We start from the raw sequence: 23,263 nt of genomic DNA, 5'->3' as shown, positions 1-23,263 counted from the left end.
GTAATCTGGAAACATTTATTTTTTTGAAAAATGTTTCAAAAAGCAGCTCTCATCTCACTCGACCGTCGATTGTTCCTCTCTCTCTCTTCTCTCTCTCTCTCTCTCTCTCTCTCTCTCTCTCTCTCGGTGATGGCGGTCGCGCTGTCTTCTCTCCTCTCCCTTCGCCCCTCCTCTTCGCCTGCAGCTTCCACGGCCCGGACCGCCATCTGCCCAGTTCACCTCCCAGCTAACCGGAACAGCTCCTCCTCTTCACTCTCTTCTCGCCGCCATCACCACTCGCTCTTCTCACGTTCAACCACCATCTACAGAAGGCCGACGATCGCCGCCGCCCACCGCCTCGCGGTGCCTCTCATCTCCCCCGACGACCAATGGGGCAACTGGACCGCCCTCTTCGCCGCCGGCGCCTTCGGCATCTGGTCTCACCGCGCTCTCCTCCCTCCCTCTATGATCGAGAATTCACGCTAGACGTCTCCCCCTTTCCCTGTTTCTGATGTGTTTTCTTTGGGTTTCTTAAAGGTCGGAGAAGACCAAGGTAGGGAGCGCGTTGAGCGGCGCGCTGGTGAGCACCTTGGTCGGGCTAGCGGCGAGCAGCGCCGGCATCATCGCCTCCGATGCGTCCGCCTACCGGGTGGTGCTGGACTACTTGCTCCCGATGGCCGTGCCTCTGCTGCTCTTCAACGCGGACCTCCGCCGTGTCCTCAGGTCCACCGGGACTCTGCTCCTTGCGTTCTTGGTCGGATCTGGCACGTTTCTGTTCCCTGATGGTTCTTGATCTTGTTTCTCTAGTGTTCTTTGTTTGAAATGATTCGTTAATCATCACTCTTAGGATTAGTAACACTAAGGGGTATAACAATTTCACAAGCATACTGATCTCCTCTTATCATCTGAAATCTTATATATACTCAATAAAACATCAATATGGTTCTAATGCATTTCATGTTATGATGAAACTTGGAGTGCTAATATGTCGAGTTTACTTTGTTGTTTTCATTACTGTTGTGTTATCGTTTGTTGCATTCTTTTACCTCTACTTTTAGTTCGAGGTCCTCTGATTCTGAATTGCTGTATGACAGTGGCCACGACAATTGGCACCGTAGTAGCATATCTTCTGGTGCCCATGCGATCACTCGGACAGGATAGTTGGAAGATTGCAGCAGCCTTAATGAGCAGACACATTGGCGGAGGTATCAATTGAGAATGTTGCGTTTTTCTGTGTTTGTGGTTCTTTAGCTATTTTTCCTCGCATATTGCAATGATTTGTTTGGCGATGTATCGGAAGATGAAAAGGAGCCCTGAATTCAAGACACTGTTTAAGTATATCAATGCCTTATTGGCCCATAAACATTGGATTGAGATGTCATATATATATAAATAAGAAGAAAGCATTTGGTACTTCCATAAAATTCATACTGACCTACCCGGAACACTTTGGACTTGTGTGATCCGATAAATTACTTAATGATTATTGATGTCTTATCATGGTTTTTCACTTCAGTCTAATTGGCAATTGAGTAATATAAAAGTTTGTTGAGTCCCATTTGTTTTACACTTTTAGCTGGATTGTTTTCATTTCAATTTTTATCTACATTAGAGTTTCTTGTTTATGTATTTATTTCATGTATATATGATTTAATTTGTAATCTTGACCTTACTATTATAATTGATCTGCATAACGTTTCAGCGGTCAATTATGTTGCTGTTTCGGAGGCTCTTGGTGTTTCCCCTTCAGTTCTAGCTGCAGGGCTAGCCGCAGACAATGTTATATGTGCAGTATATTTTACCTCTCTGTTTGCGTTAGCCTCTAGAATACCTCCAGAAGTTTCTACAACTGTAAATGGTGGGTACATATTACTTACGATATTTTTCACTCACGCATGCAAATGCAGAACACTGTGATTTTTCTGGTCGTTGGTGATCTTGTATATTGCTCTGCTAACTTTTGTGTTGTCTGTCAGATACAGCTTATTATTCACTATGAAAATGGATGTAGTGCAACTAACTGTCTACCTAAATAATTTTGTATCTTGACAAATTTTGACAGTCATGAGTTAAATTTGTGTGAGCTGACACAATGTGATTCGATAATAACTTTGATTAGGCTTCTAAGTAGAAGCACAATGCTAACAAGTAGTATTGTTTTGTGAGATCCAACCTGAACATCATATCTTGCAAATAAACTGTTTGGAACAGACTTTGAGAAGTTATTATAAATTTTGCTGATGCATTAAACAACTTAAAATGTCACAAATCTATCAAACTTTTTGCAATGGAAAAATGTGCTTAAAAGTATAATATATTCACTAAATTAAGAGGAACCAATCATTAAAGAAAAATATTTTCACTAACAAGAAGACAAAATAAGTATGAGGTTATGTTCAGATGAAAGCTGGAGTGTGTTTCAAACATGTAGGCTACACAACTATGTTTAATATGAATAATAATATAGCTTATAGGTTGTTGCAACTTGCAAGTACTAAACAATGTCTTATAGCTATCCTATTTGAAAAGTTCCTCTCTCTTGATCTGATTTATGAAGAACTGTATGTCTTATGTATCAGAACATATACAAACAATGGGGAGTACGTTTCAATATCACGTGAAACGGAATCTGGTTTTGTAAAATTCAGCATTCATTCAACGAGTCAATCTTGAAATATGAAAGAATGTTGCATGGTAGTCTCTACAAACCTTTTTATGGCAAACGAATAACAAAGTAGTCTATTTTGCTGGTGATTCTTAATGTCTACTATCTGGATGATTTCCTATTATGCAATTTTTGTGTTTGTGAATAGATCTTTTCTGTTGAGATTGTACGAAAAGTACTAGAATCAAGAGACCATATACTGAGTATGTAGGTGCTCTGAGAGAATTAAATAATGGTTTTGTTTGAATGCAAACTAATTTCAAGTACATATACCATATAGATTTAATGGTCTTCCACAATTTTGATTGCCTTGAAGTTTTTGATGAGCCATATAGGAGTTACACCCATATGTGCCAATTGAACAACAGCATCAATGATTGCAATCAAAGCTCACATGACTAATGTATTCCAATTAAAAAAATATGGACATTTTTAATCCTATTTTTGTAGACAGTTATTCTTAAATCTCTGCATGCTTGTCATCCAAAATTCTTGACCTTGGCAGATGCTCGGATGGACTCCGAAACAAAGGCAGGAAATAAGCTACCTGTGTTACAAAGTGCTACATCCATCTTTATTTCCTTTGCAATCTGCAAAGCAGCTACTTTTATAACCAAATATTATGGTATTCAAGGTGGAAATCTTCCATGCATAACGGCAATCGTTGTGGCCTTGGCAACCATATTTCCATCACAATTTAGTGGCCTTGCTCCTGCAAGTGAAGCTATGGCTTTGATTTTGATGCAGGTAAAATCTCTCTTTCCTAGGTTCTTTATAGATGCTTTCCTTCGTACCTGCCTCTTGCGATTCTGTGGTTTCCAGTAAGCTTCCCATAAGAATAAGTTGTTTGCCACTGGTCATCAGGCTTTAAATTATTTGTGCAGTATCTGTATGTAAACCAACAATATGCTCGCTTTAACAAGATTTGTATGCTTTACAAGTTAAACTAGGAAGTTTCCTTTGTTGATAATTTGCATTACCACATCGATGTGTTCTAACAAGCAACAGTATTCAGCGGTAGCTAGGCCATTGTTTTGCACTGTTGAAATAAACATTGCAGGACTAGCATGGAGTTCTGCACAATCATAAGCCCAAATATAGATATGCTTAGATGAAAAATATGGTAATGCCATTAAGAGTTTATATACAGAAGTTAAAGGATGTGAACATTTCATCGACTTCATGATTGCTAGATCAATTATATGGGAATTCATCTTCCACCTTTTTTTGGAGCTCTCGAAAGGATTTATCGACGGACTTCTGACCAGATAAAATTATTCTAGTCCATGATCATGCTAGTCTCATTTCAGCATTCCTGAAATATGTTCTATAAAAAGAGTTGACATGATATCTGAAGTTGGCCATTCGATCTGGAATCCAACAAAAACTGTTGATCAGTTCTGCCCCTTGTTTCTTTTGTCAGTGTAAGGTTTGATGAAATTCCATCCAGTATGAAGCAATCTAATTCTGTCATTCAACGATACACACTCAGGCATGGAATCTTTTTATTCCTTGAGGTGTGATTAGCTAAAGCTATATTTTCTCACAATAGGTTTTCTTTGCTGTTGTTGGAGCAAATGGTAGTATTTGGAATGTGATTAACACAACACCTGGCATCTTTGCATTTGCTTCGGTCCAAATAGCGGTGCATCTTGCCATAATTCTTGGACTCGGAAGACTACTTGGATTTGAGCAGAAGTTGCTTCTGATAGCATCAAATGCCAATGTTGGGGGACCTACAACGGCTTGCGGAATGGCAACCGCCAAAGGTTGGACCTCTTTGATAGTCCCTGGGATTCTCGCAGGCATTTTTGGAATTGCAATCGCGACCTTTCTGGGCATTGGATTTGGGTTGTTTGTCCTTCAGAAGATGTAGAACCCTTCGAGGTATGCTGCATGGTCGCATTATTTCACATCGAATATCCATACCTAATGCATAATCTGTGCATCTCCTAATACTCCTTGGTTGTCACCTTCCAGCATGGACTTGCTAGAGGAGCTCACTGAGAATAATTTGTGGTGCACTCTCGGCTTCATCTGTGTGTCTCCTAATACTCCTTGGTTGTCACCTTCCAGAATGGACTTGCTAGAGGAGCTCACTGAGAATAATTTGTGGTGCACTCTCGACTTCTCGCAGGGATATCAATGCATAGGAATTAGACCTGCAAGCTAAATGTTTGATGTCATTTCTTTGTGAACTGCTTATTGTACACAAACTTGTTTGCGAACTGCAAGTCTTTCAGCATCTGTATGCCATTCCTGTTGTGTTTCATCCTCCATGTTTCTTTTTTCATCATATTAAGCTTGATTGATAGAAAGGCCAACCAGAGTTGGCATCAATCATCACCACAGACATAGCTATTTGCCTTTGAGATTTCCTAGAAAAGGTTGGTTCTATATGTGCTACATTGTCAATCTAAATAATACTTGATATGATCATAGTCATTTTGGAAAACTTCAAGCACTGATATTAGTCCATCTTTGAGAGTTTTACATTTTGTCAACTATATTTGTGATAAGATTACTTTTTTTTTTTTAATGGCAGATCTGAGTCTTAGGAATCCTTTACCCTAAGGGCGAGCAGAAGTTTACGGTAATATTATTTCTTTGTGAATTATTGTTACATCATTCTTTCTAATATACCCGAAGGGCGAGCAGAAATTTACGGTAAGATTACTTCTTTGTGAATTATTGTTGCATCCTTCTTTCTAATTTACCCGAAGGGCGAGTAGAAGTTTACGGTAAGATTACTCATTATTTGTGAATTATTGTTCATCCTTCTTTCTAATTTATCCGAAGAGCTAGTAGAAGTTTATGGTAAGATTACTTCTTTGTGAATTATTGTTGCATCCTTCTTTCTAATTTACCCGAAGGGTAATTTACCCGAAGGGTGAGTAGAAGTTTACGGTAAGATTACTTTTTTGTGAATTATTGTTCTATCCTTTTTTTTCTAAACCGTAGGAATCTAAGTTGCAAATCAATTTATTACTGAGAATAAGATTACTTCTTTGTCAATTATTGTTGCATCCTTCTTTCTAAACGGTAGGGATTGCATTGCATCCTTCTTTCTAAACTGTAGGGATCTAAGAACTGTAGGGATCTAAGTTGCATATCAATTTAATACTGAGAATAAGTGACAGGTTCTTAAGATAAACTATTAAAGTCTTTACCAGTTAAACTAACTGTTATCTTGGCATGTTCTCAAGCATGATGGCATCCATTAGCCACAACACTAAAACGTAAAACCAAGCAGAAGTTTCTCAGTCTCATTCAATCCAAAGTTACAACCCTTACAAGCAACCAGCAACAAAAAATTTTGCTGGTAATTCAAGTCAGAAGAAAGGGAGCAGATATTACACATCAAAATCAACCCACACCAGTAGGATTTTGATCCTTCTTCTCTCAAGCCTCCAATCCAACCAAGGAAGTGCTGCAGTGAACAGGTTGCAGACCCTTCTCTCTCTCTCTCTCTCTCTCTCAAGCTCCAAACTCCTTTGGAACACTCAAGAGTACCCTCAAGAAAGCTTCATGTCACGCTCTCCCAAGCCTCATTCCCAACCAAGACTGTACAAGGAGAAGAACCAACCCACACTATGATTGATGGTCTTCTTCCCTGTCTTATTGCATCCGACTTTTGTGCTTTGCACAGCTTCCATCACCTCTGTACACTGCTTGCTCGCTCGCCGATCTCCATCGCTAGGAAGCAGGCAACCGAAGGGGACGCAGCGCAGACACCGCCGGCGGCAGCGGGAAGGAGCACAGGTGTCCCTCGTCGTAAGACAAAGAGCTGTCGGCGTGCAGCTCCCCGGGGACAAGCGGCGCTCGGCACAGAGGGCAGGTGCACTGCCCGTGCTGCAGCCACCGGTCGACGCAGTGCCGGTGGAAGACGTGGCGGCAGTTTCCCATCCGCCGGACCTCGTCGGCGCCTTCGAACTCGTAGAGGCACACCGCGCAGCTCTCCGGCAAGCAGCGATGGCCGCGCTGCGCGGTGACCAGCTCCTGGAACCGGATCGCCGGCGAGCTCTCCTGGATCAGCTCGGCCGGGAGCGAGCAAAGGCCCGTCTGGTGGTAATGGGCGTGGGCGTCCGTGTCATGCCACTGCGCTTCGGACTCCAGCAGGGCGCCGAGGCCGAGGCAGTGGAAGACCCAGTTGATGAGCCTTCTCAGGTGGGCGAAGAGGAAGAGCAGGTGGAGGAGGAGCTTCGGGAGCTCAGAGTAGCCAACCGGGAACCCCATGTCGAGGATCGAAGAGCCAGAGGAGCCGATGAGCTGCGGCAGTCAGTGTAGGTCAAGCAAAGAGGTGGAAGAAAGCAGAGACGGAACGCTACAGCTAACAAAGGACGTGGGTGGTGCAGAGAGGTTGCAGTGCGCAACTCACTTGCCCCTTTTTTCCCTCTCTGTGGCTGTCTGGGAAAAGCTGGTGGATTGGCCATTTTATACAGAGAGGAGAAGGAGGTGGAGGAGGAGGAGGGATGGTGTGGGGGCTGTCCCATCTCCATCTCCATCTCCATCTCCCTCTCCCCTCTCCCCTCTCCCTCTCCCTGTGGAGAACGACCAGAAGAATCCCATGTGATGTATCGATGTTCCATTTGACTAATCATCCGAAAGGTAGAATGCTTCTTCTTGCAACAGCTAACTAATCGTGCTCATTCATTCATTAGTTTCCGCTCTTCATATCTCGAGACCGAAAACAAAAAAAGAGAGAGAGAACAAACAGTGAGAAGAAAAAGTGTTGGTCATCAGAGAGAGAGAGAGAGAGAGAGAGAGAGAGAGATGCTTGCGTTTGTCTCCTTCTCGGTGTTCTTTCGCCTGCTCTTAATTGCCAGTGTATTAACCATTTGCAGCTTGAATCCATTCGAGATGGCTGGATCTGCCACGTTAAATTCTGCTTGTCAATCCATCAAAGAACTCGATCGCTGATGCTTGTGATCTTAATCATATTCTCTGTCAGCGAAAAGGTATCGAGGCATGGCATGGCATGGCGTGGCATGGCATGGCGTGGATGCCGTAAGAAGCATCTCACCTCCCCGCGTGTAACCATCAAGATGGGTGGGGGGCTCACCTTATCTCGATGCCTGAGGACTTGACGTGGACTGCATCAATGGAAAGAGGCACAAAGAATGCAATAGGTCAGATGCAGCATTTAAGACACGGCGACAGGGGGTAAGCCGGATGTGCTCTCTTAGATTGCCACATCTCACTTGCCACCACTCTCGTGTCAAAACATCGACACACAACACAGCTTCCACATGATTCCAGCACATGAATCACTTCTTCTTCTTCTTCTTTCTCTTGTGGCTGGCTACCTCCAAATGCAAAGTTCCATGGAATCCAACACATGTTATCGAACGCTGGTGCCAACATGGGTAGTAGTAGCAACCCACCTAATGGAGGTCCCTTTGTCATGAAAGCTCGAGGCAACAGTGCAGGTTTGCATGTGACCTCGAGGAGAAGGATCTCCAGAAATATTCACTCTTCTCCCCGGTAACGAGACACATCTCACATGTCCCCCCCAACACAGTGAGGAATTAAGGGCACACCGGATCGATTTCTTTTCCCCTCCTCCCTCTTTCCCTCCTCCTCTCCTCCTCCTCCCAGCCTCATGAACAGCTGTGAAAGCTGCAATGATATGATCTGGCTTTCACATTCCCCCCATCAACACTGTCTCCTCGGTGGTACAGCTGATGGGAGTCAGAGATGGACAGGTGATGTACTGATTGACAACAAAAGTGATGGCCTCCTCTCCCGTTGCCTGTGCCATGAGATGTGTACTGTGACCAGATGCTTACAGCAGAGAGAGGGTGTCCTATTTATTACCTGAAGCTGACTTGGAGACAGCCTGATCCAGCTTCGACCCTCCGGACAAAGGCTACTACTACTATGACCATGGTGAAATTATCACACCCTCCTCCTCCTGCTTCTCTGCTCTTTCTATTGTACATGGACAATAGATAGAGCTTCATCATCTGAGTTCCATCTCGTGCAACCAAGTTTGGTTATTTATATCGAATTTATATCATTCTAATGAGGGATAGAAACATATATTCCTGTCAATTGAAAGAAGAATGAAGATGGAAAATTGCATACCTCAAGTGTGTTCACGAAGGATCTCTTCTCGATCTCCGGGCACGGTGCTGGCAGGAGGAGGCGTGGGGGCGGCGCCGCCACCGTCGGCGGAGGAGGAGGTGGATGGGGCTGGCGTGCACGGAGGAAAGACAAAAGAGTCGGTAGGTGAGCTTTCTCAGTCGCTGCACTGCGACCAGCACTCCTCTTTTGTCTTCTCCACCGTCGTCGGCTAACAACAACAAGGCAAGCAGCGGCAAGAGGAAGAGAAGCCGACGAGCTGTCTCCTCCTTGTCGGCACCGAAGCCCCCACTCCCCCCGGAAACAGCCAAATGTATTGGCCAATCCACCTCTCCCTTCTTCCCTCCCTCCCTCCCTGTGATGGAGATCTCATGTGCTCAATTATGGTCGACCACGTAGTTTTCGAGATGGAATCGGACGTCAATTCCATCAAATCTACTGCATCATTCATTGAAGCCATGGATCGAGTTTATCAACATGTCATTAATTATATGCATCTTATTTATTTATTCATTTATTTATTTATTTAAAACACATGAATACAATTATAAGAATAGTATTAAGAATGATAAAAAAAATAAATAGTTTAATCAGTGAATTTTTGTTTGATGATATATATATATGACTATTAGTCAGATTGGAATTGAGATAGAATGATATTTAGAGGTGTCTTGCTCTTTAATATTTTTTTATTATGTTAAATATTAAACTATGATTATTGTTTGAAATAGGATCTCAAGTATTTTGGAGAACATGTGGAAATAAATATGAGAGCAAATGACCCAATCACCACATCAACATCAAGTAAGTATGTTGGTGGAGGGATGAGGGTGACATTGTGGCTAACATGGCACTCTGGTCAAGCAAGGGGGGCAAATTGGATGTGAAGTGCCTTTCCATCCCATTTCAGTGTCCATTCTTGATTGGTTCCAATAAATATGCCTTCTAAATATGATCCACATCTTTTGATTGATTGAAAAGATGACAGTGATCTTTTAACATTAAAATAAATAGATGTGGGTTCAAGAAAAAAAAAATAACAATAATAATCTCTCATCTCTATTTCTTGGATTTTTATTTTTAAATAAATCAATTTATATGATGGATATGATTTTAATAAAAATTTTAAATATTTTTAATTTAACTAAGCATATAACAATTTATAGATTTCGGAACTTACGACTTTATTGTTGTTACATAAATATGGAGATGATACAATGGATATGAGTTGATGGTTTGATTCCAAGAAATCTCTTCTATTTTCTTGCGTATAATTAGTAAGTCGAAAAATAATTTATGCATTCAGCCCTTTTGAATTTACCAAATGTTCTTACCACCACCTCTGACTAAGCCTCTTGATATGATCAAACCTCTTATCTAATTACAAATCCGATCGATTGTGTTCCTCACACCGCACCCTCATCGGTGTTGTCATGAGTCGACGAAAACAAATCAAAAACAAAAAAGAAAATATATATTGTTCATGCCTTAGTGGTTGAATGAATCCCATCCATTTCTTATGTTGCTTTTTCCACATCAAACCATATATTTCAGCAGGAAAGGAAGAAGGCCACTTGGGAATCAAGATGAGCAAAGATTGGTGAAGAGAGCCCAAACCATGGATGCTTTCATGCTTAATGTCTGAAGCAAATATGGCTGCTGTTTCATCAATGAGGAATGCACCTATGCATGGATCATAACAATGGATCGAGGCTGAGCAGCAAAACAAGCATAGAATAATTGACCTACTTGCCAAAGCAACTAAGCAGGTATGAAGCTTAATTATCTGATAGGTATGTATGTCTCTATATAGCCCTTCACAGTTCCATTTCGATCTACTCTATCTTGTCATGTCCTGCAGCAGCTGAGCTCCCATCAGGTCTCGGTAAGGAAGGTTCACTGCCGCCCCATCCGAAATGGAGAAATGGACCTGTTGATCATCGTCAACATGGTCTGCAGAGAACAGCTGGGAGTCGTGCAACAAGGATAGACTCATGCCTCCTCCACTGTGGTGCTGAAGACCCAGCGTTAAGGACACACCTGTGCTGCTGCTGCTGCTACTGTAGGGGAATCCCAAGTCGCTCACATGCCGGTGATGCTGCTGTCGGTACTGGTGCAGGGTTTGGTCACTGTGATGGCTGCTGTTGATGATGGAGGAGAGCGATTCGGAGTCCACCAGCGGCTGCACCGGCAGGGGTTTCTGGTCGAAGCTGAGACCGGAGTTAGGGTTAGGGTTAGGGTGATCGTTGTGTTCACGGCCAGTCGGTGCTTGGTCGGCCTGGTTCTCCAGCTCCTTCGTCTCTTCCAGGTACATCTCCTCCACCATGGGCTTCCATAGCCTCACTCTTGCGTTTATGAACCAGTTGGAGACCTGTGCATGGCGCAAAGCGTGCTTAGAACGCAGCGGGTGAAAGGATCAAGAAGATGACGACGTGATAAGATTCTCTACCTGGCCTCTCGACAGTCCGGTTTGCCGGGCTAGGATGTGCTTGTCGGCATCGTTTGGGTACCTGAAAGAAGAGGGTAGATTAGCGTTCGGCTGTGTCATCCGAGGTCCGAGAGAGATCGGTGCATCACGATCCATCCAGGTTTCGAGTTGGTGCAGTTTCACATCACTGGAACAGCAGAAGCAATCAGAGAACGTTACGTACGGGTGAAGGAAATGCTCGAAGAGCCAGGCACGAAGAACGGAGACGGAGCGGTCGGGGAGGCCACGCTGAGGCCGCCACGGGTGCGGCTCCATCGTCCCCTGCTGAAACGCCTTCTGCCGCCGGATCCTCTGGTCCAGCATCCTGAGCCTCGGCGTCTCCCCCGGCGTCGTCCCCGGCGCCGCCGAGTCCTTCTCCCCCGTCGCCTCCTTCACCGCACGAATCTGACCCACGATCCCGTCCCTCAAACACCGGAAGTGCCTCGACATGGCCTTCGACGCCAACCCCGCGTACGCCGACGCGGCTCCTTCCCCACCCACCACCTCAAACCACGCCACCACCCCCCTCATCTCCTCGTAGTACTTCCGGTATCGCATGTCGACCTGTGTTGATACGATCAATGCGTCAAGATTAAGGTTGAGAGAGAAGAGCGATGGTAGGAGTACTACAAACAATAACGAGATAACAAGAGCAGTGACGGCCCAACGAAGGGAATGGTGGGATCCCATTAACGAGGGGGATGGGGCAGTGGTAGGTTAGATGTCTATCTATGTAAAGGAAGGGAATCGAGGGTTCCCGATGTAATTGGAGCAGCCCCAAACTGTGAATCTGTCCCTACTGCCGGTGCAGACCCATTCATAATTGAACCTAGGAGATATATCAGGTTCCAGATCTATTGATTTGGATCATTACAAGCATCCATCTCAACTATGATCACAGGATATCTTGAAGCTAGCTTTCATGAAAACCAAGAAAGAATTCACCTCCTCGAGCATGGACAACAGCTGGGCTTTGATCTTTTGGAGCTCCACGAGGTCCATGGAGCGCAGAGACTGATGCCACGGAGAGGAGAGGGAAGGCTTTCCAGCTTCCCCCTCATGGTTTGTCTTGTTAGGCTTCTTCTTGGAACTGCTCTGCCCTGTGACACCACAGAACTCGTTCAGCAGCTCCTGAGCTGGCCCCAGGAACTTGGAATTCCTTAGCTGCTGTTGCTGAAGGTGGTACGCTGCTCTCAGCTGCGGCTTGTCTCCGGCGGCGCTGTACTGCTCCGGCGGTTGAGGCACACCTACTAGTGCAGCTGAGTGCTTCATGTTGAGGAGGGAGAGGGAAGGCCCCCCGCTTGGTCGCTGGGTTCTGACACAGGAGAACAGAGGCCTCAAGGAAGAAGAGGAGGAGGAGGAGGAGTTGTCCACCTGCCATGGACTCACCGAAGCAGCCGCCTGCCAGCTTTGATGCTTGGAGGGGACCCCGAGAATCTCCATCCCGGGTTGGATGCCAAAGAACTCATGGCTGTGCTCGAAGCCTTGCATGGGGAATTCATTGTAGTGGGACTCATGGGCCATCACATAGAAGCTCTTGGGTACTCACTACCCCCCCACCCTCCGCCTACAACATGCAGAAGCTCTTCCTTTTGCAGCTCGAGATCACCTCGGAAAGAGATGATGAAAGTGATGGAGGGGAAGATCTTGGTTCTTCAACTCGTTAACTGCCTCTGCTCTTTGGCTCCGATCCCCACTTCTCCAAAGTGCGAGTTCTTTTTGCTTTCATCATCTACTTTTCGATCTCCCCCTCTCATCTATTTTGCAGATGGCCATCACTTGCAGAGTTCTGCTCCTGATCAGAAGCAGACAGAGGGAAATTGGAACTCAAGAAAAACTTGCCACTGCTGCTCTGATACTACAAATAGTCTTCTATAAACCCTAGAGACCTAGGGATCTAGTGTGTGTGTCTGTGAGAGAGAGAGAGAGAGAGAGAGAGTATGGGATGAGGAAGAAGAACAGCAACAAAGATAGGCATGAGGAAAGTGGAGAGAGAGAGAGAAAGAAGTGGTCCTCTTGCTTCCAGCTAATCTCCATTAAAGGGGTGTATTAAAGGAGAGAAGAACCGATGGGACCGCATGCAGGCCACCCTCACTTCGTTTCTTCCACTCGTACTGTTCCTCATATTTTTCTACCTTGTAAGATTTTTTGTGTTTGTCCTCTCGTTTAATTCGTTGCTTGAAAGAAAGCAATCGTGTGGATCAGATCCTCTTGACATTTTACTTGAAAGCATCCATTTAGATCAGCTTAATTCTACCTGCTCTCTATTTTCCTTTTGCTCGGTCAGCATGTAGAGAGAGAGAGAGAGAGAGAGAGAGAGAGGAATGGGTATGATTGGAGAAGATACTGTGAGGTCCTATGATGTGCTGCACACTCGTACGTACATCTCTTTGCATGAGAAGCCAATGCATGCATTCGATGACGCCAAAGAAATCTGCCGACAAATTGACTATTGATGGAATCATGCTGATGAAACCACACGAAAGGTTTGACCATATCGTAAGTGTGTGTCATGGCTTATGTAATGGCATCACAATAGAGGACTATAATGGACATTATTCGGCCACAGGAAAATTATCTTTTTCTCATGATGACACCGTCGATCACTATACCAACACCTAATTTACTATTTAGCTTAAACTATGATTGTTTAGATACAGACAAATAGAAACCTGACAGGTCTTCTTCCCCCATCATCAGCATAAACATTATATTACTGGATGAGTAAAATGGATGAAAAGAAGTTTTTGATCATTTTTCTATTAGTTATTTGATCTAATTATTCCTTAGTGATGTTGGTGATTATCTTATATGTCCTATCATTTGGGTATAGTGATTTGTTCCCAACTAAAATTATATTATGTCAATTGTGTATAACAACTCATTACGCTGCTCGTCTTAGTTCGAAAATCAAAATAAATATGAGGGCCAATTGATTATGCCAATCGATAAGCCCAACATTTAGTTTTCATGTTTAAAGATAAAAAAAATTATGTACTCGATCAGTAAAAATTGGGTATTGATATAGGGATAAGAAAGTGATTGATCCTTCGAAATCATATAAACTTGACATCATGTGATAGACACATGATCGATATCTTAGCACCCAACATGTGGCCAATATCTAGACACGAGATCGAATCGAATCGATTGATCGTACTATCATATTTTTCATTACAACGACGACTCAGGATATCGCATTGGTATCTCGTAATAGGATAAAGACGATTACATCAACATCCTGATATTTAGAATAATGATAATGATAAAAGATATTTAGAATATTAGAGGAAAGTGACGACATCAAATGAAAAAAAATAAAAACAAAAATAGAGAAAAATAAAAAAAGATTTTTTTTTCATGATGTAATATCGCTTTAGATCTTTTCTATATTATTAAGATTTCTCCTCTTATTCTTTATAATATTAAATGACACTTCAAGAAAGGTAAGTTAGGTCGTTCACATATGTATTATGCATGTGGGTGATATAAATATGAGGTCTCATCCCATAATTAATTTAGCTAATAATTAAATATATAACATAAGATTCCAAAGATTGGAAATTAATCTCACACTGTATGAAATAAACTCGAGTCCGAGTTGGAGTCTGATTTGTCGGCACCGAGCCAACATGGCATGGTGGGATCTGCGCTGGGGATTAGATTCATTTACCACCCTCCACGTGTGTTCGTGAACGGTTAGATTAGACGGATTGATCTTGATGGACGGTCCAGATGCGGTAAACGGCCTATATTATAATTATTATTCTCGTTTACTGGCCCATTTAATGTCTCACGGTTTGGGTCAACTCGGTTCCGCTTCTTCCTTCCACCGCTCGCATTCCCCTTCTCTCGAACACCGAGGAGATCCATCGATCGCGCCGCGCCCCCTCTTCACGCCCCCGGCTCCCCAGATCGACTCTTTCTTCTGACGCGACTCTGTCGGTAAGGTTCTTCTTCCTCTCCTTCTTCTCTCCGGAGATCCGTTCCATTCGCGTCTCTCCTCGATGTCAATCGAGGAAATTAGGGTTTGCTTTCCGATCTCGTGCTGATTTGACCTCCTTTATTTCTTTTGATGTTGTTTTCGTTTCTTGGGATTAGATCGGTGATGTTTTTCTTGAATCTTGAAATGGTGTTTTGGTTTGCAGATCCACTGTGTGAGCTGTAAAAAATCGCATTTTTGATTTGATCGCAGGTTTCCGCAAAAAAGTTTGGGATTTGGGGGGATCCGATGGCTCCATTTTCCATCTCTTCGAGGTCTTCTTGCTTCATCCTCGTCGCTTTGTTGATTTTGGGGCCGAGCTATGCCTTTTACCTGCCCGGGAGTTATATGCATACGTATTCTCAAGGTGAAACCATAACGGTGAAAGTGAATTCGCTCACTTCGTTCGAGACCGAGCTCCCTTTTAGCTACTACAGCCTGCCCTACTGCCAACCGCAGGACGGGATCAAGAAGAGTGCGGAGAATTTGGGCGAGCTTCTCATGGGTGACCAGATCGACAACTCCCCTTACCAGTTCCATGTCAATGTCAATGAATCCTTTTACCTCTGCACCACGAACCCGTTGAACGAGCGCGAGGTGAAGCTGCTTAAGCAGCGGACTCGCGATCTGTATCAGGTGAACATGATTCTTGACAACCTTCCCGTTAGGAGATTTACCGAACAGAACGGTGCCACCTTTCAATGGACAGGGTTTCCTGTTGGTTACACCCCGTCGGGAAGTTCCGAAGACTACATCATTAATCACTTGAAGTTTAAGGTCCTAGTCCATGAGTACGAGGGAAGCCGTGTGGAGATAATTGGCACAGGGGAAGAAGGGATGGGAGTGATTTCAGAGACTGAAAAACAGAAGATGTCTGGGTATGAGATTGTCGGGTTTGAAGTTGTTCCATGTAGCGTGAAGCGCGATCCGGAAGCAATGTCGAAGCTGAACATCTACAGTAAAGTTGGTCCCGTTGACTGCCCATTGGAGCTTGAGAAATCCCAAGCAATTCGGGAACAGGAGAAGATCTCTTTCACTTATGAAGTTGTATTTGTGAAAAGCGATGTCAGATGGCCCTCGAGGTGGGATGCGTATCTCAAGATGGAGGGTGCCAGGGTTCACTGGTTCTCGATCATGAACTCTTTGATGGTTATATTCTTTTTGGCTGGAATTGTCTTTGTAATATTTTTGAGGACTGTAAGGAGGGACCTTACTAGATACGAGGAACTGGATAAAGAGTCTCAAGCGCAGATGAACGAGGAGCTGTCCGGCTGGAAACTTGTCGTGGGAGATGTTTTCAGAGAGCCAACGAACTCAAAGCTGCTCTGTGTAATGGTTGGTGATGGAGTGCAGATTACCGGTATGGCTGTTGTGACCATTGTGTTTGCTGCTCTTGGCTTCATGTCTCCTGCCTCACGAGGCATGCTCTTGACGGGGATGATCATTCTCTATCTCTTCCTTGGGATTGCTGCTGGATACGTTGGTGTTAGGCTATGGAGGACCATTAAAGGTGGCTCAGAAGGATGGAGGCCGGTTTCGTGGTCGATTGCTTGTTTCTTCCCCGGGATCGCATTTGTTATTCTCTGCATTCTGAACTTCATGCTGTGGGGAAGCAGCAGTACAGGAGCTCTCCCAATCTCATTATTCTTTGTTCTGTTATCCTTGTGGTTCTGCATCTCGGTGCCACTTACCCTTTTGGGTGGATTCTTGGGCACTCGGGCTGAGCACATTCAGTTCCCTGTGCGAACAAATCAGATTCCAAGAGAAATCCCTGCGAGGAAGTATCCCTCATGGCTGCTTGTCCTTGGTGCTGGAACTCTACCCTTCGGGACCCTTTTTATCGAGTTATTCTTCATTCTATCTAGCATATGGCTTGGGAGGTTCTATTACGTGTTCGGGTTCCTGCTCATAGTTCTTCTCTTGCTGGTCACCGTCTGTGCTGAGGTTTCTGTTATCCTAACATACATGCATCTCTGCGTGGAGGATTGGCAGTGGTGGTGGAAAGCCTTCTTTGCATCTGGCTCAGTTGCCATTTATGTGTTTTTGTACTCCATCAACTACTTGGTGTTTCAGCTGAGGAGCCTGAGCGGGCCTGTGTCAGCAATGCTCTACCTAGGCTATTCGTTGATCATGGCTGTTGCTATCATGTTATCCACTGGCACCATTGGTTTCTTGACGTCATTTTACTTTGTTCACTATCTCTTCTCATCAGTCAAGATTGATTAGAGGTTCGCTCCCTCGAGATTCAGCAGTTCCTCACTTCAATTTACAATATTGGCATAGCCTTAGGATTAATAGATTTGATTAACTTGCCTTGAAGTTGAGACTACTTGTACTCAAGGTCAGCTGCTTCAAAGTATTTTTCTAGGATGAGATCTATGGAACTGCAGCTTGTCATTTTCTTTTCTTTCATTTCACTATGTTACCTCCGAGACTTGCTTACGACTGTTAAGCTTTATTTGGATGTCAAGGTCACAGAGTTACTTTTTCTTTTCACCTTATTTTCTGTTTCTTGTTCGACATTTACTGAACCTTGACAGTAGGATGTCAGTTTGGCAACTATTTTCTTATCTATTGCTCCAGTTATCAATGTTTGCTGAGATTATTGTGGCAGTTATCTTAATTACATGATAAATTTCATGTGTTCCATATTAGTTGGAGGTTTTATTTAAGCTGTGCTTATAATCACTTCTTGTAGCAGTAGAAGTTGGCTTTTGACCCATTTGATGTTCTTTTTGGATTTTTCTCTGGTTTATGTAATTATTAGATGTGTTGCTATTTGAAATTGGAACAAATAAGCGGAGCATAATTACAAAATCATGGAATGCTTTGGTTTAAGATGTAGGGCTATTTAGTTTGTTTTACGACATAGGTGCTGGATTAGTTGTTTCATTATTTCGGTTCATGATATGCATTAAATCATTTGCCCTTATTGTAAGGATTCCTTGTAACATAGAAATATGGCTATGTGCAATTTGAGGAACTGGTTTTTCTTGTTCACATTGAGACCTAAATCCCTAAATATAGGTGTAAAAATCATTGCAAACTCAGCTGAGATGCCTTGAAATCTTTTTTCCCTTGTCTCCTTCCTGGGTGAGTGATGCTAGGGTTATTTGCTTGATCTGCAGCAGTTTGTTGTGTGCTTCAATTTGTTTCTTCACTTCCCCCAAGTTTCCTTAAATCAAAGAACTCAAAAAGAGATCTTTTATCATGTGTTCATTGTGTTGGTCATCTGTGGTCAAAGATTTGAGTTTCTCCACCCTCCTGCTTTCATTCTTTTAATCATATTTGTCTATGTTGTAGCTTTTGCAGACATTTTGTAAGTTAGTTTTGGGATTCATGTCTCTTTATCACATCTTTTGTAATGTAATAATAGTAATAACACTCTGTGAATGCATTCTTTGACTCTTATCAGCAGCAAAAACTTCCATGAGCACACACCCTCCAAAAGATGTATATTATTAAGCATAATCAAAGCTAAATCTCTAATGGCTGACATATTCAAACAAAAATTTGATAGATAATAATGAATTGCTGAGCATAAAATTCGAACACCATTAGTAAATCTGGTGATACGAATCTTATCAGACAACAGTGTTCTGCCACATGAACAGGAAATCTAGACAAAATCCAACACCCTGCGGTAGTCCAGGTTTGTCCATATCAGGAGAAAGGGCAGCATCAAGCATCACATGGCATGTCCCTCGCACGCACGCGCGCACGCACACGTGCACGTGCACGCAAGCCCACACGCACGTTGACGAGCCCCCACCTCCGCCTCCCACCATTTATGACCCTCAACCCCCACCTCTCTTTTGCTTCCACCACCTCCACAGCCGCCGCCACCACCACCACTTCACCAGCTCTTTCCGCCATGGGCTTCCCCTCCGTCTGCTACACCGTCATCCTCCCTCGGCCCGTCGCCCTCGTCGTCCACCTCCTCGACCGCATCAAGCTCGCCGTCTCCATGGCCCTCTTCTGCCTCGGCCTCGCCTCGTCCCACGAGGACCACTTCCTCTTCCCCCTGCAGATTCCCGACTTCCTCCCCCCCTCGTCCCCGGCCCTTCCCATCCCCCCCTCCGCCATCAAGACCAGGCTTCCCGTCGTCAGGTTCTCCCGCTTCAGGATCGACGGACGCGACGCCGTCTGCTCCGTTTGCCTGGGGGCCTTGGAAGCCCGGCACGAGGTCAGGGAGCTCGGCAACTGCTCCCATGCCTTCCACAAGGGCTGCATCGATAAGTGGGTGGACGTCGGACAGGTCACCTGCCCGCTGTGCAGAGCTCAGCTACTGCCCAAGGAAAGGGAGGAGGACGCAGTGGCTGCCGACTGAGACTTGTCAGGGCACGGACGGTGGGTGGGTTAATCTTCTCTTGTTCTCCCTTTGATGAATCACAGTATGTCCGGTGCATCAAGAGTCCTATGTACAGATTTGGTCTCCTATGTAAATGATCTCCAGATGAGAATGAAACCATCTTCTCCTCCCGATGATCACGAGTCTTTTGTGTTTCAGGAGAAAGGGCGCCAAGTGATTCCACTCATCAATAATGTTGGTGATGAACTGTAGCTGATCATTCCAAAGAGTTTCATGTGCTGAGTCAAGAAATCAGAATCATTCCTCTTCCAAATCTTCTATCTGCTGCACTAGAAACAATGATCTAAATCTTAGCCAATTCAGACTTCATCATCATCTTTTTCCTTGTTCAGGACCTTCCTTTTCTGCTTTTTAACCTTTCTCTTTATCCTTTCCTTGTTCAGTAGGCTTGCAGTTTGCTTTAGAGCAAGGATATCTTTCAGGCAATTCACTTCCTTGATCAAGCATGATATGAACATGCAACTGAAAACAGCTCAGGAGAGTCCATCATGGACAATCTCCTTTGGTGTCTGGACACCTCTACACATGAGGTTGGTGGATCTTAATGAGCCCCTTCAATGCCAAGAAAAAGGTCACATCTCAAGCTTCTTTTGCAGATGGCAGGCATATTAGTGTCAACCAAGGGCACTCACTATGGTTCTCTACTCTGACATATGCAAATATGAGTTTACCATATATATATATATATATGCCATTTTTTCTTTAATATTTATTTAATTTTTTCACAAAGATCTCATCTGAGGCAGCAGAATGATATCTATCTGATGTCATGTTGTGAGATCTTCAGAAATAGGGCACAGTTGAGCTCTTGGAAGGATTCTTCTCATTCTTCTTCTTTGTGTATTTAAATCAAACAAACAAGATGAGGTTCCAATAAAAATATGGATGCATGCTCTGTCAATGTGGCAACTTCATTCAGTCTATACTCTATGCCATTCAAAGATGTTGGATGCAGAGTGTTCTCTTCTTCTTTGTGGATTTTAAACAGCAAAACAAACAAGATCAATTTCCAATAATAATATGTATGCAAACTTTGACAATGTGGCAACATGATGCAGTCTATCCCATTCAAAGATCTTGGATACAGAATGCATGAACATACAACAGGAGGATGAGATCCATCATCTCTCTCAGCATTTTTGTTCTTGAGTTACATATAAGATGAGGCTCCAACCAAGCATGGCTTCTCATCATCTATTTTGTGAATTCTAGTGCCCAGGTATTGGCATACACATAAGTGGGTTTAAACCCTGAGAAGCCAGCTTGCTTTGCCAACTCCTGGAACTCCATTTCAGTTCTCTCTTTGCCTCCAGGATTGTGAGCCAACATGATGAGATCTACATGGCAAACACTCTGTGTTCTGAGACTTGGCTCTGGGACTACTGGAAGAACACATTCCACTGCTATCACCTTTCCATTCTCTGGCAAAGCCTTCCAACAGTTGTTCAATATCTTTGCACAACTCTCATCACTCCAGTCATGTAGGATCCACTGCAGTTTCAGTATAAAAACTGGATATTAGTTCATAAAATATGATTAGATGCATTTGTTTTCTGCATGCAAAGATTATTGATCTGTTTGCATCCAATTTTACATGTATCAATTTCCTTGATTCTTGTTATTTGTATGAGAGTCTCTTTCTTTTCAGATTCTACAATTGTCTAATGACAATGAAACTAATGTATCACTCTAATCAAAAGTCCCAAGTCCACCCCTACTCATTAGAGTCATTAGACCAAGACCAACGTTGACTCTCCCCCCTGCCTTCACTTCTGTGCCTGTTATTATCAGAGCTCTAGTGAAATAAGGTACTTGGAATCCAAGAATGGTTGCAGTGGGAAACAGAGCAGTCTCATGATTAGATTATACCCTCCTGTTTCAGACATGGTGATCATGAATCTAAGAACAAGACCTTCGAAGTCCTAGTACGTTGACGGGTCTCTTGATGGAAACATTAATAGAAAGAATTCTTGGTTGAGTGCACACTCGAAGAACACATCTGAACGACATTTGATAGTTTTCAGGTGATTCTTCATGTCATTTTTAGTTCCAAGCATCTGACCAACCTTCATAAGAATGGCGTCTCCGCCGGGAACGCTCTCAAACATGTCGCCGCTGACATGATCCACGCCTGCAGCCAAAAGGATCCCGAGAATCTAAGCCAAGCCAAGATCTAGACAAGATTAACCTGATTCGTGGACGTGGAGCTTGTTGTATGACCTGGCAAGGGCGGCGCGTCGGAGATGACATGAGGGAGGTCGTAGTTGATGCCCAGGATGTGAGGGTGCGTGGAGGTGATCATGTGCAGGGTGGCGCCGATGCCGCCGCCGACGTCGACGAGCACCTTGACGTCGTCTAAGCCGCGGTAGACCTGGAGGAACTTCTTGGTGATGACGATGGAGTGGCTTCTCATGCCCTCGTTGAACACTTTATTGAACCGCGGATCCGTGCCGTGGTACTCGAACGCCGTCATCCCGTACGCCCTGTTGAAGGGGATGCCGCCCTCCAACACCGCCTCCTTCAAGTGGTACCTGCCGTCATTGCCACCGTCGGTTAGCAACCGTGGACGAGGGAGAGGCGTTGCCGGAGTTGTTCCTGCAGTCGATTACCAGCTCTCCATGAGGACCTTGTCTTGGTTCATCAAGCTCAGGGCGGCGAAGGACACGCCGTCCTCGTTCCTGGTCAGGTACTTGCAGACGGGCGCGGCGCCGTACATGCGGCAAGGGCGGCCGTCGGGGCCGGCCTCGACGGCGCAGCTGACGATGCCGTAGGCGGCGAGGAGGCGGAGGATGCGGTCCACCATGGCGGCGGCCTGCGGGTTCGTGGTGGGCAGCTGGGCCGCAACGTCGGCGGGGCCGAGCCTGGCGCCGGGGCCGGCGCCGACGATGATCTCCAGGAGTTGGAGCTCGATGGCGGCCTTGAGGGTCATGGGGAGGACGGAGCTGCTCACCAGCTGCGCCGCGTACATGCACGCCTCCTCGTCCTCCTCCGGGCTCAGTTGCAGCGCCGCCGCCGCCTTCTTCACGGATCCCATTGTTCGCGGTGGGACTTGCAGGGGGTGCGATGAGTGATGGTGGTGGTGGTGGTGGTGGGGGAGGTCGTGGGCACGCGACGCTGACTTATATGGCTCCGAGTGCTCGGCTATCGCATCAACGACGTGAGGACTGGGCATTCCGTGTGCGCCTTCGTTGCTTTGATCTGTCCACTCCGTGTCGTCTTCTTTAGCTTTTGTTTTGTTCCCATTTTGCGCCACAATGTGTTCGATCAAATTACGGTGAGCTTTCTGAAGGTAAAAGAAACAAAAAAAACCAAAGCACAGAATTGAAAGTCCTGTGAAGAATCTGATAACATTGTTTATCTCATATCATCAACTTGTTAAGTTAAATGAAGCCATTAATCTTGTGCCATGCAAACATGTTTAATAGATAAGTAGGCTTGATGTCATCTAATCAATCAACTTAAATCACAATATCTCCTAACCTAACAAGCACACAACATGATGATTTGGTTGGTGAATAATATAATTGGTGTTCATGTGTCTGTCACCTTTAGATTTGGCTGTGATGAAGGTTGGTGAATAATATAATTGGTGTTCATGTGTCTGTCACCTTTAGATTTGGCTGTGATGAAGGTTGGTCCAAAGTGGACATCAAAGAAAGCAGGTTGGTGGTCCTTTTCATCCCATCATGAAAGGAGGAGATTCTTCTTCATGTA

At 44.5% G+C, this 23,263-nt stretch overlaps 6 protein-coding genes across 8 annotated transcripts; 3 read left to right on the top strand and 3 right to left on the bottom strand.

Annotated features, from left to right (window-relative positions):
- Nucleotides 1-72: 72 nt before the first annotated feature.
- LOC103980336 (uncharacterized) lies at nucleotides 73-6,195 on the top strand. 2 transcript variants are annotated; one of them, XR_671321.3, is made up of 8 exons: nucleotides 73-416; nucleotides 517-743; nucleotides 1,074-1,184; nucleotides 1,682-1,837; nucleotides 3,150-3,391; nucleotides 4,197-4,531; nucleotides 4,625-4,759; nucleotides 5,190-6,195. XR_671321.3 is itself a non-coding variant. In XM_009396712.3 (7 exons), the coding sequence occupies exons 1-6, from the start codon at nucleotides 130-132 to the stop codon at nucleotides 4,518-4,520; spliced, it is 1,347 nt and encodes a 448-aa protein (XP_009394987.1). In that variant the 5' UTR covers nucleotides 73-129; the 3' UTR covers nucleotides 4,521-4,531; nucleotides 4,625-4,916. The 2 variants fall into 2 exon arrangements, 1 of the variants encoding a protein (XP_009394987.1); XM_009396712.3 differs by lacking the exon at nucleotides 5,190-6,195 and having other exon boundaries at nucleotides 4,625-4,916.
- On the bottom strand, nucleotides 5,885-9,074 carry LOC135610579 (brassinosteroid-responsive RING protein 1-like). Its single transcript, XM_065105243.1, has 2 exons — nucleotides 8,732-9,074; nucleotides 5,885-7,737 (listed from the first exon to the last, which is right to left on the bottom strand). The coding sequence occupies exon 2, from the start codon at nucleotides 6,878-6,880 to the stop codon at nucleotides 6,341-6,343; it is 540 nt and encodes a 179-aa protein (XP_064961315.1). The 5' UTR covers nucleotides 6,881-7,737; nucleotides 8,732-9,074; the 3' UTR covers nucleotides 5,885-6,340.
- Nucleotides 9,075-10,325: 1,251 nt separating this feature from the next.
- LOC103980373 (homeobox protein BEL1 homolog) lies at nucleotides 10,326-13,278 on the bottom strand. 2 transcript variants are annotated; one of them, XM_065105242.1, is made up of 5 exons: nucleotides 12,585-12,725; nucleotides 12,141-12,510; nucleotides 11,380-11,759; nucleotides 11,178-11,238; nucleotides 10,326-11,099 (listed from the first exon to the last, which is right to left on the bottom strand). In XM_065105242.1, exons 1-5 carry the CDS (start codon nucleotides 12,710-12,712, stop codon nucleotides 10,569-10,571), a joined length of 1,470 nt encoding a protein of 489 aa, XP_064961314.1. In that variant the 5' UTR covers nucleotides 12,713-12,725; the 3' UTR covers nucleotides 10,326-10,568. The 2 variants fall into 2 exon arrangements, with proteins under 2 accessions (XP_064961314.1, XP_009395039.2); XM_009396764.3 differs by having other exon boundaries at nucleotides 12,141-13,278.
- A 1,715-nt stretch (nucleotides 13,279-14,993) lies between these two features.
- On the top strand, nucleotides 14,994-17,589 carry LOC135610577 (transmembrane 9 superfamily member 12-like). Its single transcript, XM_065105240.1, has 2 exons — nucleotides 14,994-15,140; nucleotides 15,391-17,589. The coding sequence occupies exon 2, from the start codon at nucleotides 15,427-15,429 to the stop codon at nucleotides 17,401-17,403; it is 1,977 nt and encodes a 658-aa protein (XP_064961312.1). The 5' UTR covers nucleotides 14,994-15,140; nucleotides 15,391-15,426; the 3' UTR covers nucleotides 17,404-17,589.
- Nucleotides 17,590-18,983: 1,394 nt separating this feature from the next.
- Nucleotides 18,984-19,802, top strand: LOC135610578 (brassinosteroid-responsive RING protein 1-like). The gene is made up of 2 exons (XM_065105241.1): nucleotides 18,984-19,527; nucleotides 19,688-19,802. The coding sequence occupies exon 1, from the start codon at nucleotides 19,052-19,054 to the stop codon at nucleotides 19,505-19,507; it is 456 nt and encodes a 151-aa protein (XP_064961313.1). The 5' UTR covers nucleotides 18,984-19,051; the 3' UTR covers nucleotides 19,508-19,527; nucleotides 19,688-19,802.
- Nucleotides 19,803-20,581: 779 nt separating this feature from the next.
- On the bottom strand, nucleotides 20,582-22,821 carry LOC103980348 (flavone O-methyltransferase 1). Its single transcript, XM_009396728.3, has 4 exons — nucleotides 22,159-22,821; nucleotides 21,770-22,080; nucleotides 21,616-21,680; nucleotides 20,582-21,040 (listed from the first exon to the last, which is right to left on the bottom strand). Exons 1-4 carry the CDS (start codon nucleotides 22,719-22,721, stop codon nucleotides 20,744-20,746), a joined length of 1,236 nt encoding a protein of 411 aa, XP_009395003.2. The 5' UTR covers nucleotides 22,722-22,821; the 3' UTR covers nucleotides 20,582-20,743.
- Between the last annotated feature and the right edge of the window lie 442 nt (nucleotides 22,822-23,263).

The sequence above is a fragment of the Musa acuminata genome, chromosome BXJ2-4, assembly GCF_036884655.1.
Source record: "Musa acuminata AAA Group cultivar baxijiao chromosome BXJ2-4, Cavendish_Baxijiao_AAA, whole genome shotgun sequence".
Classification (NCBI taxonomy): Eukaryota; Viridiplantae; Streptophyta; class Magnoliopsida; order Zingiberales; family Musaceae; genus Musa; species Musa acuminata.
The sequence above is the reverse complement of the archived record's forward strand: the minus strand, read 5'-3'. Positions and strand labels throughout refer to the sequence as shown.

Coding starts and splice junctions, on each gene's coding strand:
- LOC103980336 (XM_009396712.3), top strand. CDS start 130: ATGGCGGTCGCGCTGTCTTCTCTCCTCTCCCTTCGCCCCTCCTCTTCG. Junction 417..516: donor GCCGGCGCCTTCGGCATCTG/GTCTCACCGCGC, acceptor GGTTTCTTAAAG/GTCGGAGAAGACCAAGGTAG. Junction 1,838..3,149: donor AGTTTCTACAACTGTAAATG/GTGGGTACATAT, acceptor TGACCTTGGCAG/ATGCTCGGATGGACTCCGAA.
- LOC135610579 (XM_065105243.1), bottom strand. CDS start 6,880: ATGGGGTTCCCGGTTGGCTACTCTGAGCTCCCGAAGCTCCTCCTCCAC.
- LOC103980373 (XM_009396764.3), bottom strand. CDS start 12,719: ATGGCCCATGAGTCCCACTACAATGAATTCCCCATGCAAGGCTTCGAG. Junction 11,760..12,140: donor TGTTGTCCATGCTCGAGGAG/GTGAATTCTTTC, acceptor GTATCAACACAG/GTCGACATGCGATACCGGAA. Junction 11,239..11,379: donor TTCGAGCATTTCCTTCACCC/GTACGTAACGTT, acceptor CTCTTCTTTCAG/GTACCCAAACGATGCCGACA.
- LOC135610577 (XM_065105240.1), top strand. CDS start 15,427: ATGGCTCCATTTTCCATCTCTTCGAGGTCTTCTTGCTTCATCCTCGTC.
- LOC135610578 (XM_065105241.1), top strand. CDS start 19,052: ATGGGCTTCCCCTCCGTCTGCTACACCGTCATCCTCCCTCGGCCCGTC.
- LOC103980348 (XM_009396728.3), bottom strand. CDS start 22,721: ATGCCCAGTCCTCACGTCGTTGATGCGATAGCCGAGCACTCGGAGCCA. Junction 21,681..21,769: donor CGACGCGCCGCCCTTGCCAG/GTCATACAACAA, acceptor TTTTGGCTGCAG/GCGTGGATCATGTCAGCGGC. Junction 21,041..21,615: donor GAGACGCCATTCTTATGAAG/GTTGGTCAGATG, acceptor CTGAAACTGCAG/TGGATCCTACATGACTGGAG.